Below are 20,752 nucleotides of genomic sequence, written 5' to 3' on the forward strand. Positions count from 1 at the left end.
TACTTATTTTATTCAAACTCAAACTTAGTTTCAAACTTACTGTACGATTTGGAAGTGTTTCTTGAAAGTCTTACTACACGATGAATTGTGACACATCCAATGCAGTTCAGTGATTGACATCGTCCAGGTTAATTTCAGAGACCTTCATAATGTCCATGTAATCTTGGTATCACTTGATATGACTGTCAGATGCTACCATGTGTCCAGCTCGAATTGCTCAAAAAACTTCGGCTTCTTCCATAGATGATATTGACAACCTTTGTAATTTCCGATGGAAGCGATCAATCCCATCCTATTTTTCTACTCCATTGTTATTCTGGGTCCGGAAGGTGTTTAATAAAGCCATTTGAACGACTTTCAAAGAGACTGTTCCCTTCAACAGCATGGAAAATTACCAGTGCATTGAGTCTAGTCATAACCTTACCCAGAAAAAATGCTTTAGTTTGCCAATATTTCCGCGTTAGATCCACTTCACGAGTACATCATACCAGAAGTACAGATGACACAGAATTCTGAAATCACTGATCGCATAAAACTTTTTAGGCTGTGGTCAGCCCATCGCAGTTCGCATAAATGTGGTTCACAACACTATAATAAGCATTCACTAAGACGCGACGCGAGACAAGACAAACACTTATTGTTTTTACTATTAAACGGTTTAAAAATTACCTTAAGTGTCGACCGGTTTTGGGCGCGAAGCTGCCCATCTACGGGACAATGTCCGACTGATTACTCGTTGTCTTCGTGCGTGTTGTGCAGTCGTCCGAAGATTGAAGAGTTAAGTTACTAAATTCTCAGCTCCGTTAAGTTGAACAAACATGATGTGATGGGGGGATCATCTTCGTTCATCAGCGGCTTCTGGGAGTTGCTGATGAACATTGATTCCCATGCGTTAAGTTGTGTTGACTTTCGGACGTATTTTATCAGCTTTGCTTTCGTCCAATCGATGTTGTGGTCAAGGCTGGTGGTGTGTACCGCTACTGCTGAGTCATTTGGTTTGCTGTTATCTACTGCCGTTCTATGCTCCCTTATGCGTACCTTAACTTTTCGACGAGTTTGCCCGATATATACAGCAGGACAATCTCGGCACGGTATTTCATAAATCCCGGATTGCTCATCGGGAGAAATCTTGTCCTTCAGGTTACATAGCAAATCACGAAGGGTATTTTCACTTTTATACACTATGTGTAGTGCTTGTTTTTTAAGTGTTTTTTTGATCGGATTCGTTATTTTGGGGTAGAATGGCAGAGTAATTCTCTTTATGTCGTCTATCTCCGGTTGTAGTGTTGTGATGTCTAGTAAGTATTTTTTGCGTTTGTGTTTTCGAAGAATCCTTTCCACGAATTCCTTCCCGTACCCATTTACTGTGGCCGCTTTGTAAATATTTTCTTCTTCTTTCGCAAACTCTTCTTCTTCCATGGGAACATTGTAAAGGCGATGTGCCATGGAATGGAAGGTGGCTTGTTTTTGCGCACCAAAATGGTTGGAATCGCTCGTTATAAAACGGTCAATGGAAGTTGGTTTGCGGTAGATTCCAAATTTCAGGGTGTTGTCTTCTTTCCTGGTAATCTCCAAGTCCAGGAAAGGTAATTTTCCATCCACCTCTTTTTCACAAGTAAATGTGATCGAATCGTGACGAGAATTCAGCATGTCGAGCGTTTTGCCTAGGTAGCGCTCTTTCACCGATGTGAAAATGTCGTCTACGTATCGTCTCCATGTTCGAGGGAAGAGTTTTTCTTTTGCAATTTCAACCTCAAAGTTGCTCATGAAGACATTCGCCAGAAGAGGTGAAAGTTTACTACCCATGCTCAAACCAAACGTTTGCTTGTACATTTTTCCCCTGAATGTGAAAAAATTCTGCCTCATACACACTTCGGAAACAAGAAGGTAAGCCTCAATGTGATGATGTGGCGCACGACTTCGTTCCAAGTGTCGTCGTAGGCTTTTTAAAGCTTCTACGACGGGTACGCTAGGGAAAAGGGCTGCAACGTCGAACGATACTAATATTTCCCCGCGTCTTACCTTAAATCCTTCGAGCTGTTTGACAAAATCCACCGAATTTTTAACGCTTTTTCCGTGGGTCACGGGATATTCCTTCATCTCCTCTACTAACCACCCGGCCATTTTTTCCGTGGGTGTTCTTATGTTTGAGGAGATGGGCCGCATTCCCACAGGGTTTTTGTGGATCTTCGGTAGACAGTACAGTAATGCCACCATCGGGTTGGGTACATGAAATTTTCTTTCGAGCTTGTCCTCACCCATCAGCCGTGCTACATTGTGTCTGACAGAGTTTGCTTCCTCGATCATGCCATTGAGGGGATCTTTTTGTTTTCCATTCTTAAATTTGCACTCTTCATATGGACCAGCATCGATGATGTCAAGGACACGTGAATCGTAATCTTTTTTATCCATAATCACCACAGCATTCCCCTTATCAGCACGAGAGTAAATAACATCACGACTTTTCAGCATTCTAATCGTGCACCAGGTTTCGAAATTAGGACGCTCGATGATGTTGTTTTGTTTTTCGGCCGCCCGTAAAACGCACTGTTTAACATTGTAACGAGTTGCCGATTTGTACCCTTGTTGGTCATACTGAATAGCACTTTCGATGTTATTCACTATATCAGAAAGCGGAGCACGCTGGGGGGAGACCGCATAATTTAACCCTCTGTTAAGCAGATCAAACTCTGGTTGTGTGAACTGCGTGGATGAGAGATTCACTACGAAATTCTCGATCGCTTGGGGCGGGCCACTCGTTTCTCTCAAACCCTGTGCGTCTTCGAGTTTTCTCTAGGCTCCGATTTAAACCACTTAGAACTTTTTGCCAACACTCTTTCTTCCCTTCTTCACATTTACGCACAATACACTCGGCGGTAGAATGGTACTCGCTTTCTTTAAGTAATTGCATATGGAGAGGATATAATTGGCCATAGACACCTGCTTGTGCTTAAACTTAATTTCTTCGGCAAGCCAGATTTTCTTAGCACTGTTGGCTGCCTTTTCACTTGCTTCACTGGTGATAGACGGTTTTATGCTGATAAATTTTTGTACAAGGCCTTTCCTTCTATAACGGGTAAGGAATTGAATGTGCAATTGTAACATTCTCTTCTTTGTAATCAATCCGCCATAAAGGCGAAAGCACTTTGAGGTTGTAGCCTGCATATCACTCAAAATCAAATCAAATCAAATCAAAATAAAAAGCTATAATAAGCACATGATAGAGTTTGTGACATCAACCCTGTGAGAATCTGACGCATATCTCAGCGATGAGTTGACACAGTGATAAAACAAGTAAACAGATTCGACAGTTCTAAAAAATGTCCCACACTGATGTTATCCTCATAAATTCAAATAGTAGTCTACAAACCATATGAATACGGCTTTTTGTTTGGCTTTTTCTCTAAATCTGAATTCCTCGTTTGTCCCTGACATGTTTGGAGTGTTTTTGAAAGATTTATAACAGCACTTCATGAAATTCAAACCGCCACTCCCGATTTCAAGTAGGGAAATCGTTACTCAAATCAACATCTTTTTTGTCATTCACAACAAAAATCATTTTTTTTATTAAATTTCTCCAAAGTGAAGTTTGTTACTGAACAATACCACCAATCGCGTCCCTTCGAAATCTTGATCTTGAATCTTGAATTTTCCGAAAGATATAATATACTTTTCACTTCTTTTTCGCGTTTTCTGAGTGTATATATAGGGTTGGGGAAAAAGAAATGTCGTATTTCTGATCGAAATTTGACGCTTTATTTAACATACTTAAAATTATCCAATTTAAGTTAAATATGCGCCGTTTTGTTCGCAAACTTGTTGCTATTTAAAAGGCAACTTCATTATCCCCCCCTTATAAAACCCCCCTCCTTATTTGCAAAAAACTCAGACAGCCAGTTTTCGCAAGCCTCTTTTGAGGACAACTTAGTATCACCAAGAGCGTTTTGCATGGACCGGAAGAGATGATAATCACTTGGAGCCAGGTCCGGACTTGGGTGCAATAGGAGATCCCATCCGAGCACCCGTAACTTCTGGCGGGTCATCCAAGATGTGTGAGGTCGAGCGTTGTCCTGGTGGAATTCCTATTGATCATTTCTGGCTGCTTCTGGTCAATCGCCTGCTTCAAACGGTCAAGCTGCTCACAGTAGAGAACCGAGTTGGGGGTCTGGCCATAGTTGAGCAGCTCATGGTGGATGATTCCCTTCCAATCCCACCAAACACACAGAAAAACCTCCCTGGCCGTCAATCCGGGCTTAGCGATGGTTTGGACCGGCTCACCGCGCTTCGACCACGACTTTTTTCGCTTTAGGTTGTCGTACGTGATCCACTTTTCATTACCAGTCACCATCTCAGCAGTGCATCGCAGGCGTTGATTCGGTCTACAAGATTTTTTTGCGTAAACTCGTGTGGCATCCATACATTCAGCTTTTTTTTTGGAATCCAATCTTCTGCAAATGGTTCCAAATGGTTTTATGGTCTATACCCAGTTATTGGCCAATCGAGCGAGTACTCACATGCCGGTCTACTTGGATGATTTCAACGATTTTATCGGTTTCCAGGTGAATTGACCTTCCAGTACGGGGTGTATCTTCGACAGCCACTACACCTGAACGAAATCGATCAATCCAATGCCTTGCTGTGCGAATCGTTACAGTATCGGGTCCATAAACTACACGAATTTTTTCGGCTACCTTCGTTGCAGTTTTACCTCACAGGTAGTAAAAACGTGAAATATGGCGAATTTCTTGCTTGGTGGACTCCATCTTCGACGCGGTATAACTTGAGACTGAAAAGGACAATCACAACACTGTCAAAAGGACACTTGTAGCACAGATTGACTATAACACATCATAGTATAGTATGACCCGATGCGATAAGTACAACACAAGATATGTTTAAGTGTCGCCATATATTGACAATATACGACATTTCTTTTTCCCCAACTCAATATATAAGGGTGACAATGGATGTATGGGAAAAATTTCATCATAGAATTTCAAAATCCGACCATGTACGTTTTGTTTATTGGCCCAAAAAACTGATCTGTGCAAAGATTCAGCTCAATCGGGCATGATTTAGGGGTGCCTCAAAGCGCTCAAAGTTTTGAAAATCTTCCAAGGGGAAAGTAAAAGAAATTTAGAAAATCGATTTTTTTTCGATGCCAAATTACTTAAAAATGCATAAAACGTTGAGATCTGGTGTCATCTCGAAAAAAAAAAGTTTGGCCAAAAATCTATCTTTTGGGATTTAGCCTGAGAGACAATGAAGGTATGGAAAAAAATAATTATCGAATTTAAAGAACCGACCATATACGTTTTGTTTATTGACCCTAAAAAATGACCTCTGCAAATTTTCAGCTCAATCGGACATGATTTAGGGGCGCCTCAAAGCACTCAAAGTTTTGATTTTTGGCCACTCAGACTAAGTCCCAAAAAGACGATTTTCGGCCAAAAATTTTTTACGAGATAACATCAGATCTTATGCATTTTTAAGTCATTTGTCATCGAAAAAAAAATTTCGATTTTCTAAATTTCCCTTACTCCCTCCTTGGAAGATTTTCGAGGTTAAAAAAATCAAAACTTTGAGAGCTTTGAGGCACCCCTAAATCATGTCCGATTGAGCTGAAATTTTGCACAGGTTATTTTTTGGGCCAATGTACATGGTCGGTTCATATTTTTTTTTCCATACCTTCATTGCCAGTGATACAATACTAAATTATTTCGCGAAAAGTCACATCAATTAACATATTGAATTTTACGAGGTTAATGCGTGCCGCGTAAATAAAACCGCGTAAATTTCGAAGTTCGCGTTAAAAAAATGGCGTAAACACTGAAACCCGCGCAAAAAAACTGCGTAAATTCCGAAATCCGCGTAAAAAAACGCATAAATACCGAAATCCGGGTAAAAAACCGCGTAAATACTGAAATCCGCGTAAAACAAACTCGTAAATACCGAAATCCGCGTAAATTCCAAAAACCGCGTATAAAAAAACCGCGTAAAAAGCGACTTCAGTGTATATATATCTCTTTTTGCTGCTGCAAGACTTCAGATATTCGGATACTTTGGACATTTCTCTGGCACGTCGTTTTCTTGTCTCTTTATAATCTGTCAAAATAATCGGATTCAATCGGATAATATGAAATAAGTAAAATTTTACATTACGATGTTGTAGTGTTCAGGGGACTTACGTGATCTTTTAGCTTAAATTTTATATCATGTGCACAGCTTGAATACTCTTTTGTTAAATTTATGGTTTACAGTGTCCGCTGAGAATATTGTCAGAAATTGACTGGTAGTGGAAATAATGACATAATCTGTCTCGTTCCTCCCTTAACACCCGGTGGATAATTGATATAATCGATAATTAAACACTTTCAAATCCCTTCCGACCTGTTCTCAAGATATCAACAAAACTAAATCGTTATACACAAGAAAATCAATTAAAAAACACTGTACACCCTCAAGCTTTCTCAAACAACTCAAAATGCTGCATAAATCAGTAGCAAGAAACATCAAATGGGCTCTTCCAAGATAAATCTTCTCAATTATGCTCGCATTCGGCATCCTGCGTTTGATTTTGCTTCCGCCACAGCATGAGAGGGTTTCTGTTTTTTTTTTTGCCGTAACGAATACAACCGTGAAACCGAACATGATTGAATTGGGTAAACCTTTGGCGGCATTTCAGAACAAGGCTCTAACTATTTATGTGCACTATTCGAACGAGTCCATTCCAGACTATGCCTATGCGGTTAAACATTTTGATCAGTATCACCTCACCACTACCCGGCGGGGTCAATCAACCATGTTTTGTGGACACAGATGTCGAGAGTGATGATGCACGCTTGGGATGGCTTAGAAGATGACTAAGCCACCAAAGATATTCTGAATTCCTCAGTCGGCACAGCATTCCTAGCGTGTTTCGAATTGCACTGCTTTCATGCGCTATCCTCTGCGACATTCCATTGCGGACATAAAAAAACGGACGGATTGCATCAAACCAATGGTATGCCTGAAATGCGACAGAAGAGTAATCTTTCGGTGAGGAAAACGTAATTCTTCGCAGCGGATTGGTCGTTACCTCAAGTTGCATCTCTTTTACTCCGGATGCTTTGAATTCCATTCTTCGGGCAATTGATTGCGTGCACAACTCATCATTGCAGTTGATTGGCTGGAACCGCTGGAGAAAAAATGAAATAATCGGGTTTCGATCACTATTTGGGCATTGGAACGAATTGAAACAGTGAAATTAGAAAAAAAAACCGCGTTATCGGAGGGTGATGTTTGAAAGCGTGAGTATTAGACGGATCTAAACTTCTTTGCGTTGGAAGCATTCTTAATTTTCGACTAATCCAGAAAAAACACGAATATCATTCGAAATAAAACATCCTATTTACCCATATTAGTTGAAGAAACACTACGAGATTTGTTTCGAGTTTGTGGAGTCAATAACGGAAAAAAATGCTATCGGAATGAAGAGAGCATCGGAGCCGACGGGAACTGCTTTGAAGGGGAGAACTCGAATTTCGAGATATGCATTAATTTGCTAATTATTCCGGAAATGTTTTAAGATGGCCGTATTTCTTTTGTAATAGTTGTGCCATAGTTTGAGTCTGTTAAAATGTTTCAAGTTTTTAATCGCTTTAATTATATTACTGTTTGAGAAATTACGGATGTATCAGTGTGGTCTGTGCTTTGCTTATTATATGAACATATGATAAGCCGGTTGTTAAAATATTCTCGTTCCTTGCTCCTGTTGTTCGATGATTAAGGGGGGACCCCGGTCTGGAATGTGACAAAAATGGTTTTTTAAAATTTTTTTTCAATATCTCAGGATCTACTCGATCGATTTGGCTGATTTTTTTTTCAGCATATAAAAATGATTATCTAAAGCGTTACATAGCCGTTTTTTTTATTTCTAATTTTTCGATTTATTATGAGCTTTTAAACATTTTTCATGAAAAATAACTAATTTTTAACAAAAATGGCCATTTTAACAATTTTCCGAATTTTCAAAATCCCCTATGTAACGCTTTAGGTATTGTCCTAAAGTATCAAAATATTTAATGGAATTCGTTCTGCGACACCCCGTTGCTTCCAATACCACCAGTAGGGTACCGATTTTCAGACAGCATCTACGCATTCAGCTGTCAGCAGCGTAATAATCTTAAACAATAATTAAAATATCCCAACACTTTACTTTATTCCTAACATAGGAAAAAAATCGCTAAAATTCAATATTTTTATACCTTCCAGACAGGGGTCCCCCCTTAAGTAAACAAACGGAATTCTATGGAAAATTTAATATACCAATTTCAAACTTATTCCGCTAAGAATTTGGTTATACATGGCTATCAAAGTGGGGCATTTGAATTTGAGCAACGAAATTTGAACCAGTGATAGCATGTCTGCTTATGGTTCCGAGATTAAGAAACGAATGTTCAATACAATAACGTTTTGTTATTTTAGTTTCGAGCCTTAATTTTTTTGCCCATTCTATTTATGTTTACTGCACGGTCGTCCCGATCCGCACTTTCTTTAGGAAACATTAAATTATTTTTTTTTGTTTCGTTCTCCATTCGGTCGTCTCGAGCCGTACTTGTTCTGCACTGTCGTCCCGATCCGCACTCTTATCATTATCATTTTTCATAGGGTCGTCGTGATCCGCAAATATTTTACTTCCATTTTAACACAACACGGTCGTCCCGATCCGCACTCTTATCATTATCATTATCATTGATATATACCACACTCACGGGAGTTTGCGATTAAGCAAAAATATTATGCGGATTTTTCTGAACAAAATAGCATACATTCTCGAATTGTTTTCTCATAAAACGGATCGGAAAATAATCTTTCAAACTTTCTTTTCTGAGTTATAATTCAGGAGGAATGGATAATTTTTAAATCAAATTTTTCAGTACACTAAACGACCACCAACAAATATTGGTGGAGTCATCACTCGGTACGACGGACAAGCATCCAGCGGAACCACTCTTTCCAAAAAGACATAAAGAAAACCAAACCCACTCTCGATCCGGTGTCTTCCATAATAAGTCAATCAAAACAGTCCGCAACCAAACGCACGATCAAGTGCAACTCCAACGTCACAATGAAACGAACGAGAAGAAATTCAATTCATGTTTGAAAAAAATAAAATGTAATGAAACGTTGTTGCATTGTAACATAAATTTTATATGAATCTGAACGAGAACTTGATTGATTTTAGATTGTAGAATTTGACTGAAGAAGGTAAATGTGTCAAAACTTTATCCTGCAGCAAAAATGTTCTATGAACTTCACTTTTCTGGTTGAAATATAATTGAAATGTAGCGGATTTTGTGACTCCGTGAGTTCTATTTTAGATTTGGAAATCTTGATTATGTAACATCACTTATATTTTCCTGAAGTGGATCTTCCAATTTCACAAAAGCTGATGTCGTAAACAGATATCCGATATATCATTATAGATATAGATATATCATTATGGTTACCACTTCAGTTTTCAACGCATAAAACAACAACAATATGCAACCATTCCATGCCGAACCGATATAGTGGATCTCGGATTTTTGTGACAAGTGGTAGTGGTGGTTCTGATGGTTCTTTATCGCAAAATATTAATATTAAATATTAATATTAAATATTAATATTAAATATTAATATTAATCAATTTTTTTGCCTTTTTTCCACTACTGAACCGATTCAGATGATCGACATATCAAATTAAAGCCATTTACTTAGTCTTTTTTGGAAAAATATTACACTTATTATTCAAAAATTTGGTTTTAGTTTCCGTAATTATTGATTGTATTTGTTTTTTTGTGGTTTTCATGGCTTTGGTCTAGAGGGTGATATATTTTTTTATATTTTTTCTCAATAGCTGAGGATTTTTTACATAATATACCTGAAAATCAGAGATGTGATTTTTCTTGTTTTCAGGTTATGTACAAAAAAACAAATACAATCAATATTTACATAAACAAAATCAACATTTTTGGCAAGTGTTATATTTTTCTAAAAAGTATCAACTAATTGTATTTTAACTAATATGTCGATCATCTGAATCGACTCAGTAGTTCAAAAGTAATGAATTTTTGAAAAAAGGTAATGACCTTTTTTGGAAAAAAGTGGAAAAAATGTTTTTTTCGCACCACCCTAAAATGAAAATGGGCACCCTAATGAAAAAAATTAAAATATGGGCCTAATATTTTGTGAAAAGGAACAAAACTACCACTTTTCACGAAAATCTGAGAACCACTATATCGGTTTGGCATGGAATGGTTGTACATATATTTTTAAATTTCTTTTTTTTATCAATTATTTTGCTCCATGGTTTCAATTGCTAGCAGCAATTACGATTCAGTTATTCAGCTAGCAACCAGTCGGCGGCGGCGATGGTGTCCGAAAGATCCCTTCTCAAGGCTGATGGTTGAGGTTATGTTTTTAAAATTGGTCTCTTTTAAGGCTAGATGCGAATGAACTGCAAAAGCTCAGAACCTTTACGATTCAATGCTTTCTCGCTCTCTTCTTCAACCAGTTTCATTTTCGACAGCGACTAGCAAACACCATGTGTTAAAGCTGAGAGTTAATTTGGATTATATTATTTACTAGCTGATCCGGCGAACTTCGCCCCGCCTAAAATTGATTGGTTTAACCACAGAACTCTTCATTGATTGATTTTCTAATTGGCCCTTAACAATTTACTTATACTGTTAACTATTTCCTAGCACTTCTACTGAAACTCGTCATTATAATATGAATTTATTGTAAGACACAATTTTCGTTCAAGACTCATGATTCATCTGCAAATAACATGTTTCTCCGTTACTTAGCAAACATGTTGGATACAGAAAAGGAAATTTCCATTCAGAATTTTTGTTTTCAAAGCGCGTTATTCCGCCTGAGAATCCATTGCCATTTCAGCTTCACACCAACGGAACACGACGTTTAATACTGCAAACGCGAAATCCAATTGGATAACTACGCTGTCATTGTCACATCAGAGAATCAATTATTTTTGAATTTTCCCTAAGTTTTTCAAAAAAAAATCTATTTTGATCTTACCATAACTTTGAATGCAGCAAAATAAAGACCGCTCAAATCGGACGGTTCTTAGCACTTAGCAGTTCATTTGGCAATCCATTTTTATTTATATATCTAGAAGACATAGGAGTGCGTTATTTCACGTTATTTCAAAATACATTTCCACTTTCGAACAAAGATCAATTTCATTAGCGCAAACATCGAATGGATCAACAACGCTTATAACTTTGTAATTGTAAAACAAATGGGAATTTTAATTTTCAAAATTTTCCCATTTTCCTTCAAAGTTTTCCAAAAACTTACCCCAACATTACCCACTCGGTCTTTTTTAGTCCAAAAACCTGAAAAAGACTAAAAAGATGAACGTCGCATTACATCGCTTTACATCGCATTCTTGATTTGTAGTTAGTTATAATTTTTTCAAAGAAAACATGACCATTTATTAGAAAAACTCTTTCCGTGTAGAAGTGTCCATCATCCGACGCATGTCGGTTCTTCTATGGCTTATTGCTATATTTTTTCAGAATTAAAAAAAAACACCCAGATTTTGAGCCATAAGGAATTCGTTAATTTAAATTCTCAAAAACCTGACTTTTCAAAAATCGAATTTGTGCACCCTCTGAATATTCTGCATTTCCCAAAGTTGCCTCCATAGAAACATTTGCTATATGTTTGTCTAAGCTATCAGTTGAGGTTTCCCCTTGTATCTAGACATAAAGCTATTTTGGCCCCTACTATTCTATATAAACTACATACAAATAGATTCAAATCGAATTTGAACGAAACTAATAGTGTTTGTTTTTGCCGAGAACCCATCAAACTCAGCTTGAAACCGTTAAGTTGTTCACTCTTCGCTGTGTTCACTCAGCGGTCATTGAGCTTCAATTTTTATTTTTATTCTAATGACTTGATGAACAAAACAAAAAAAAATCCATCCGCAGCCAACACATCAACATACGCACCGATGAATAGAAAAGTTTACCCTTATCTGCCACTATATCACCACTAATTAAGGCTTGTAAACTGTAAATTATGTTTTCTTTCCTTCCCCGAAGGCTTTCGCCGCAGTCTTCACTGTCATTCTACGACTTATTCACTTTTTTTCTACACATTAATTTTGATTAAAGCCGAGCTGGGGACGGGACGGGAACGGAACGTTTGGAGACTCACCTGCATTTCGTCGCGATATTAAAGAAAAATGATGGTATTTGCGATAGCGCGCCTTCACAGCGCACCGTGTGCTCGGCCATGTGGGAAAAGGTGAGAAAAGTGCCCTCGGGTTTGAAATGGACGGCGGAGACCCAAACGAACGGCGGCGAGGATTTAAAGCAACTTTCCGTGTTCCGCAACGGATGTTCTTTCATCTGTTAAATAATTAGCACTTTTTCTGCGTATTTTACCTTTGTTTTCTACGTTATTGTTCGTTTCTGTCTGTCGACTCCACGGTGCGGGGGTGGAAATTGTGGTGGTATTTTGTTTAACTTCGGTTGGATTGAAAGGAGAATCGACATATTTCCACAGGAATATTATCAAATGTATAGCTGATGCAGCCCTGATCTCGAACATGAGCCACGGACAATCGCTTTGTGTTCGTGAACGCAAGTGTCAGAGCTGCGGGTCGTTCGCTTCAACTATTCCCCCTTCATGCTGTCGATAATGCGGTTGTACAGAGTATCCTTGACACTCGTTGCCAGCAGAAAGTCCATATGATTGAAGGACGGATCGGAATGCTGATTTAATTCAACGAGATTCGGAAGCTCTCGGGCCAGCCTCACGACATCTGCCGGACGTGTCAGTTGGTCCTGGAGCCCGTAGTGTATCACAACTGGAGCACGGACGTTGGTTAAGTTGTAATCTGGTGGGACAGGGGAGCGATAAATTCTCGTATTATTTTCCACCCCATAGTCAAATTGACGGAAATGTCCGGACAGTACTTCCTGGCCATAATGTACGAATTGCTTGACGGATGCCCCGGCAGGAATGTGACCGATCAGCACTGGTATAATTTTCGGATCAAGATTCTGATACTTCCCTGCGGACAGCAGGAACATTGTACTTACACAATACTGTCCATTGAAAATATACGGGCAAAATGCGCTAGCCAATTGATTCATCATATTGGGCGCCGGCATGAACTGATTGATCCCCAGCATGCTCGCAACGCTCTGCAAAAAAGGAATAAAAAATCATCATACACATTATTGCATTATCTGGACAACTATTACCTCTGCAGTATTCAAATGTGTTGCAAGAAAACGCAATACTGGATTATTCAAGTGGTACAGGTAGGCAGCGGGTGCTAAGGCTTGCATTTTCACGATCTTTTCGTTGTACTGTGGCAACATCGTTGTCATCACGAAAAACGCCGTAGTTCCCTGAGAATGACCGATGTAGTGCAGCTTTGGGACACGCCGTGCCTCTGAAACGTAATCAATCATTGCTGGAACATCGAACGTTCCTATTTCGTGCCAAGAGAAGTCCCAAAACCGTCTCGTATCGACATCCAAATATGCATGCTTCCGACAGTAGCGATTGCCTCGGGCATTACCAAGCCAAACGTCGTAGCCACGGTCCGATAGAAGATAGGCTAGTGCATTCTGGGGTCCAATAAGGATCCAATCGGCCGAAGATCCCATCAAGCCGTGCATCATCAAAACCGGTGGCTTCTCTCGATCGAAGGGACCACTGGAGGGAGATCCGGATAATCGATGCATCTCTAGGATGTACCCATCGCTGGTTTCCGTGTGGTGTATTTCCGTTTGATAGCCGTATTTTTGTGTGATTTGAGGCTGAAAAGTTATGAACTATTAACTATTCTTATTTGGTAGTAAAGAGTTGGAGTTCAGCGCAAGCTTACTGTTGTGAAGCGTCCATCTTCATCGTCGACCAGGAAATGTGACACCACCTGGGTTACGAAAGGTAGCGCTACTAGTGCGTGAATCTTTATCATTATCGATTATGTTATTGCCGAACAGTTATTAGTTTCACCTTACGCATATTTATAGAGCATTGTCGGTATGCGGGCTAATACAGTTTAACCCTTTCGAAGCTCGAATTACAAAATTGTTTTTTTTTGTTAGAAATCAGTGTTTTTGATACAAATCATGTTATTAAAACACCTCACCCACAATCGAATTAGATAGTCAATGATAGTTAATGTGCTTGGTTATGTCTGATTGAATGTTGTTTAAACACTCAATTGTCAGATTAACTCACTGATTACGTCGGTGGATCTATAATAAGTCAAAATTTTTTGTCTTGCTTAGGTACACATAGGGTGAATGATCTTGGTCTGTCCGATTTGGGGTGTTTTTGCGCAACTAGTAAATGCAAATCGATTTTTCTTCATGAAAATCACACGTAATCGATACGAGTTTGGGTTTGTTGAAAAGCCCCAAGTCTCTAGTGGCCAATAGTTGTTGAAATTGTTCAAATTTTTATGTTTTTTAACGATTTTCCTTAAAGAGGAATTATGATCATGGTTTGACCACCTCTGATCATCGTTTGTCCAAAAAATTATCATGGTTTGTCCTGTTTTAGAAATCACCATTTTTGAATGAAAACATTCGAATTCTCAAGTAGATGAAGGGCGCATTGACACAAATAGAAGGTGTATTTTATAATCCTTTAAAACATGTGAATCCGTAAAAATCTATATCGTCCTGAATCATTGTTCGGACAACATCATATTTCGGACACTTTGTTCTAATATCTTGAAATGCTTCATGCATTGATAATATAACTATAAATTTAATATCACAATTGCTTCTTTAGACTGACCCCTTGGTTTCACTATCACTTCATTTGAGAATAACATTTGAATTACCACATAGTAGGAAAAAAAATCAACAGCACCACTCATTATCGTTTGTGTTTGACGTTTGTTTTGCCTGAGCACGTAGAATTTACACGTTCATAAATATTTAAATTTCTCCCGTGTTTCATCAGTTCTCATCATCATAAACAGTTTACGGTGATTGCTTGGTAAGTGTTTCGCAGTTGACTATAAAATATAATCAAGTATAAAAAATTATTTCGTCCATAAAATTGCAAAATAAAGTGTCCGGAATTTGAATTCAATCTGTCCGAAATTTGATTTAGTGTTCGAAGTTTGATTCTTATTCGCTTCATTTGAAAAGCATTTTATTCGATGATTTTATTATGTTTTCAATCAAATAGGTACCAAAATAGAAAGCTTGAAAGCATATTGAACTAATTTATTGAAAATATCTACCAAATAATACCTGTGCATAAAGTTTAGATCTGTTTTCTGTATCATATGCCTTAAGCGTCCGAAATATGATTCGGAACGGTATATAATCTATCTATTCTCTATATATATAAAAATGGAGTGATGTCTGTCTGTCTGTCTGATTCTTATAGACTCGGAAACTACTGAACCGATCGACGTGAAAATTGGTATGTAGGGGTTTTTGGGGCCGGGGAAGGTTTTCGTGATATTTTGAGACCCCTCCCCCCTCTCTAAGGGGGCGCTGCCATACAAATGAAACACAAATTTCTGCATTACTCGGAAATTAACCAAGCAAACGAAACCAAAGTTGGCATGTGAAAGTTTTAGGGTGCAATAAATGTTTCTATGATGGTTAGACAGTCCTTCCCCAACTCAAAGGGGGGGCTGCCATACAAATGAAACACGAATTTCTGCATTACTCGATAATTAATCAAGCAAATGAAACCAAATTTGGCATGTGGAGGTTTTAGGATGCAATAAATGTTTCTATGGTGATAAAATACTCCTTCCCCCTCTCTTAGAGGGGGCTGCCATACAAATGAAACACAATTTTTTGCATTACTCGGAAATTAATCAATCAAAAGAAACCAAAGTTGGCATGTGAAAGTTTTAGGGTGCAATAAATGTTTCTATGATGGTTAGACAGTCCTTCCCCCACTCAAAGGGGGGGCTGCCATACAAATGAAACACAAATTTCTGCATTACTCGAGAATTAATCAAGTAAATGGGCGGGACGAAGTTTGCCGGGTTAGCTAGTATATATACATATAAAGGGATTTCTGTCTGTCTGTCTGTCTGTCTGATTCTTACGGACTCGGAAACCACAGAACCGTTCAACATGTAAATTGGTATGTAGGGGTTTTAGGGGCCGGGGAAGATCTTCGTGATAGTTTGAGACCCCTTCCCCCTCTCTAAGGGGGGGCTGCCATACAAATGAAATACAAATTTCTGCATCACTCGAGAATTAATCAAGAAAATGAATCCAAATTGGTCATATTGAGTTTATAGGGTGCACTCAATGTTTCTATGATGGTTAGACTCTCCACCCCCCTCTCTAAGGGGAGGCTGCCATACAAATGAAACCCAAATTACTGAATTACTCGAGAATTAATCAAGCAAATTAGGCGAATTTTGACATGTGGAGGTTCTAGGGTGCAATAAATAATTCTATGGTGGTTAGACACTACAACCCCTCACCCCCCTAAGGGGAGGCTGCCATACAAATGAAACACAAATTTCTGCATTACTCGGGGGTGGAGGACGGAAGGGTAGAGGTGCTGCCATACAACTGAAGCATACATTTCCGCATAATTCTAGAATTAATCAAGCAAACGGAACTGAATTTGGCATGTGGAGGTTGGAGAAGAAACATTTCTAAGGTGGTTCGACACTCCTCCCCTCTCTCTTAGGGGGTCTCCCATACAAATGAAACACAACTTTCTGCATAACTCGAGAACTAATCAAGCAAATGGAGCCAAATTTGGCATGTGAAGATTTTAGGGGGCACGAAACGTTTCTATGGTGAATAGATACTATGGTGTGAAGATTTTAGGGGACACGAAACGTTTCTATGGTGAGTTGTATGGTGAGCTCCCTCCTCACCAAGTGGGGAGGGGTCTGCCTCTATTCTATCATATTTTCTGTAACAAACATTTATTCCTTGTAACGGAAAAACATGTTATTTGCAAGTGGTTGAGAAATCTTGAACGAGAATTGTGTCTGAAAATAATCTGAGTTTCGGTAGAAGTACTAGGAATTTTTTAGTAAAAGGTAAATTCAACAGGGTCGATTAGAAGATCAATCAATGAACAGTTCTGCGATTGGACTCATGAACTTGCGCTTAGTAAGAAAACGTGAATGTTTGAAGGTATTGATAACAAAAGATAAATTTTAGGCGGGACGAAATTTGCCGGGTCAGCTAGTATACTATAAAACTACTGTATACTATAAACCTAATTTTATTTATATATTTTGAAACATTCAAATACCTTATTTGACACAGGAGCGCTGAATTAGAAAAAAAGTGGGCAAACCTTATCATATTTTCGACTGGACAAATCAAAATCATTTACCTTATAGAAGCATTGAAACATTGCCATGACAGGGTGCTTTATGTTACAAATCGATCGCAATAACTTGAATGCATTCGCAATAACTTGAATTGAATTCCTATCCCAAGGAACCCAAAGAGAACTATCTTTTGCCAAACATAAAAAAATGTTGGGAAACTTAAAATCCGTGAAAATATAAAGGGTGTGTCACATAAAATTGCATCACGGAAAAAACGCTGTAGAAATTCGCCCAGTAGACCGATCCTTTTGAAAATTTTATACAGTAAAATAAAAACTATTAAACAACTTTTGGCATTTTCTTTTTATTCATACTTCGAGCCCAAGCCCGTATGCTCGGACCTTCCTCTTTACCCCGTCCATAAGATTCTGTACAACGTCAGGTTGTAGTTTTTTTTTAACAGAAATCCATTTTCTCTTGAAGTCCGCCTCCGATTTGACAACCTTTGGGTTCTTCCGGAGGGCCTGCTTCATAATCGCCCAATATTTCTCTATTGGGCGAAGCTCCGGCGCGTTGGGCGGGTTCATTTCCTTTGTCACGAAGGTGACCCCGTTGGCTTCGTACCACTCCAACACGTCCTTTGAATAGTGGCACGAAGCGAGATCCGGCCAGAAGATGGTCGGGCCCTCGTGCTGCTTCAATAGTGGTAGTAAGCGCTTCTGTAGGCACTCCTTAAGGTAAACCTGCCCGTTTACCGTGCCGGTCATCACGAAGGCGGCGCTCCGCTTTCCGCAAGAGCAGATCGCTTGCCACACCATGTACTTTTTGGCAAACTTGGATAGTTTCTGCTTGCGAATCTCCTCCGGAACGCTGAATTTGTCCTCTGCGGAGAAGAACAACAGGCCCGGCAGCTGACGAAAGTCCGCTTTGACGTAGGTTTCGTCGTCCATTACCAGGCAATGCGGCTTCGTCAGCATTTCGGTGTACAGTTTCCGGGCTCGCGTCTTCCCCACAATGGTTTGCCTTTCGTCGCGGTTAGGAGCCTTCTGAACCTTGTATGTACGCAGGCCCTCCCGCTGCTTGGTCCGCTGGACGAATGAACTTGGCAAATTCAGCTTATTGGTGACATCCCGGACCGAACTTCTCGGATCACGTCAAACTGCTTAACTACGCGCTTGTGATCTTTTTCACTGACGGAGCATCCATTTTTGCCGTTCTTCACCTTCCGGTCGATGGTTAGGTTCTCGAAGTATCGTTTTAGTACTCTGCTGACCGTGGATTGGACGATTCCCAGCATCTTACCGATGGTCCGATGTGACAACTCCGGATTCTCGAAATGAGTGCACAGGATTAATTCACGACGCTCTTTTTCGTTCGACGACATTTTTCCAAATTTACGAAAAATTGACAGTGAAGCATGGCCAACGTGATCTATACACTCTTATCTGATTATAAGCGAAAGCTGAAGATATAATTCCTAAAAATTAAATTTCTACAGCGTTTTTTCCGTGATGCAATTTGATGTGACACACCCTTTATGCCAGTGAAAAGTATCCGGCCTGAACATTGGATGACGCCAGTGATCTACTGTTCAAACAGTATAACTAAGGAGTCTAATTAATCTAATGTTTTTATGTTAATATTTCAACTATCTACTCAAAGAACCAAATCTCTATCCATGTGCAAAACGCCCAAATATACATTTTCAGCTACAATGAATAGTACAGTATCATCTGAAGTACGGATAATATCACAAAATCGTAAAACTCGTCGCAGGACATTAATGTACATAATAAAAACACACTCCCGACATTCTTCCAAAAATGGAAGTAAAAGTGACGAACCAGTCGAAATGTGTTGGAAGTCACTATAATATAGAACAAAAAAAAAATAATGAAAACGGGACCCTTTCCAGAGGTACTCCAAGATCATTCCCTACGGGACTGAAAACGAAGTCGTTGAAGGCAGTCCTTTGAATTCAATCATATAAATAGCTTAAAATATTTCTTAAGTGCTTAATCGAGTTCAACATACAAGGGCTTAGAAATTGTTATGAAGGCACGCTTTAGATCAGAACAGAACAGTAACAATAGTCCCTTACCTTCCAGTTTTTCATTCCATTTTGCTAACATCAAGTTCAATGCGGTTTCACAAGCATGACCTTCCCAATATTCCAATAGTTCTGGTGATATCAGAGATTTACCATTGAGGTGTTGCAACAGCTGGCCTTTAACAAGTTCCAATATTTTTTGTAACGAAATGTACATCCTTTACGATATAGGGGATGTGTCAAGCACATTATTGCATTGTTGACGCAGGACTACGATTTTTTCATTCAATTCATTTGATCATCATTTTATATTTTATTTTGGAATGCATCGAAATTTTATCAATAACTTTTTTGTAAAATTTTGTGGTTGCCCTGGATAGTTTAAGTAGTTTAATAGAGGCAGGTAAAAATTGTTGATTCATGACGGAACACTCACGGAACAATGTACATTAGGGTGCCAATGAAAATGGTCATCTCTAAGTTCAAAAAGTTACGTCATACAAAATGTTCATCACCTCGAAAAAAACACCCTATGCCGAATTTCAGCTCAATCGGACTTAAGGGAGAATGGCGCAAAGCGGTCAAAGTTTGAGTTTTTTGAAAATCGAAAAATCACCCAAGGGAGGAGTAAAGGAAAACGGGGTTTTCGAAAAAAAAATTTTGAGGCCAAATGAAACGTTGAGATCTAGTGTCATATCGAAAAATTTTTTTTGGCAAAAATCGGCATTCTGGAACTTAGTTTGTTTTTTTCGGAGTTCAAAACGAAAAGTATGGTTTTGGATGCCAATAAAAATAGTTATCTCGATTTTTCATTCGTAACTTGCTACGAAATGTTGATTTGCACGATAATATACCCTATGAAAATTAATAGCTCACTCGGGCTTCATTTAATGGTGTCACAAACTTTAAAATTTGAGTTTTTTTGAAAAAACGAAAAATCACCGAAGATCGGGGTATAAAAAAATTGATGCCAAATGTCTTAAAATTGTATTATTCGTCGAGATTTACAATTATCTCGAATTTTTTTTTGTAAAAAAAAGTTTTTTTGGCGCTTGGTCATTTTTTCGCCTGAAAAATCGATTTTTGACAAACAATTTTTTTTTGGGATAACTGTAAATCTCGTCGTGTCATGCAATTTTAAGACGTTTGCCACCAATTTTTTTTTAAAGTCCCGATTTCCGGTGATTTTTCGGTTTTCAAAAAACTCAAATTTTAACGTCTACGACACCAGTAAATAAAGTCCGATTTAGCTAATATCTTGCATAGGGTATATCACCGTGCAAATCAATATTTCGTCTCAAGTTCCGAATGAAAAATCGAGATAACTATTTTTATAGGCAACCAAAACCATACTTTTCGTTTCGTTCTCTGAAAAAAAAACTCCCAGAGTGCCGATT

At 38.7% G+C, this 20,752-nt stretch overlaps 2 protein-coding genes across 2 annotated transcripts; both read right to left on the minus strand.

The window, feature by feature from the left end:
• Positions 1 to 786: 786 nt before the first annotated feature.
• On the minus strand, positions 787 to 12,407 carry LOC129766908 (uncharacterized). Its single transcript, XM_055767506.1, has 3 exons — positions 12,214 to 12,407; positions 2,869 to 3,067; positions 787 to 2,793 (listed from the first exon to the last, which is right to left on the minus strand). The coding sequence occupies exons 1-3, from the start codon at positions 12,405 to 12,407 to the stop codon at positions 787 to 789; spliced, it is 2,400 nt and encodes a 799-aa protein (XP_055623481.1).
• Positions 12,408 to 12,674: 267 nt separating this feature from the next.
• Positions 12,675 to 14,031, minus strand: LOC129766909 (lipase 1-like). Its single transcript, XM_055767508.1, has 3 exons — positions 13,901 to 14,031; positions 13,269 to 13,832; positions 12,675 to 13,208 (listed from the first exon to the last, which is right to left on the minus strand). Exons 1-3 carry the CDS (start codon positions 13,991 to 13,993, stop codon positions 12,675 to 12,677), a joined length of 1,191 nt encoding a protein of 396 aa, XP_055623483.1. The 5' UTR covers positions 13,994 to 14,031.
• Positions 14,032 to 20,752: the final 6,721 nt, after the last annotated feature.

The sequence above is a fragment of the Toxorhynchites rutilus genome, chromosome 2 (genome assembly GCF_029784135.1).
Source record: "Toxorhynchites rutilus septentrionalis strain SRP chromosome 2, ASM2978413v1, whole genome shotgun sequence".
NCBI lineage: Eukaryota > Metazoa > Arthropoda > Insecta > Diptera > Culicidae > Toxorhynchites > Toxorhynchites rutilus.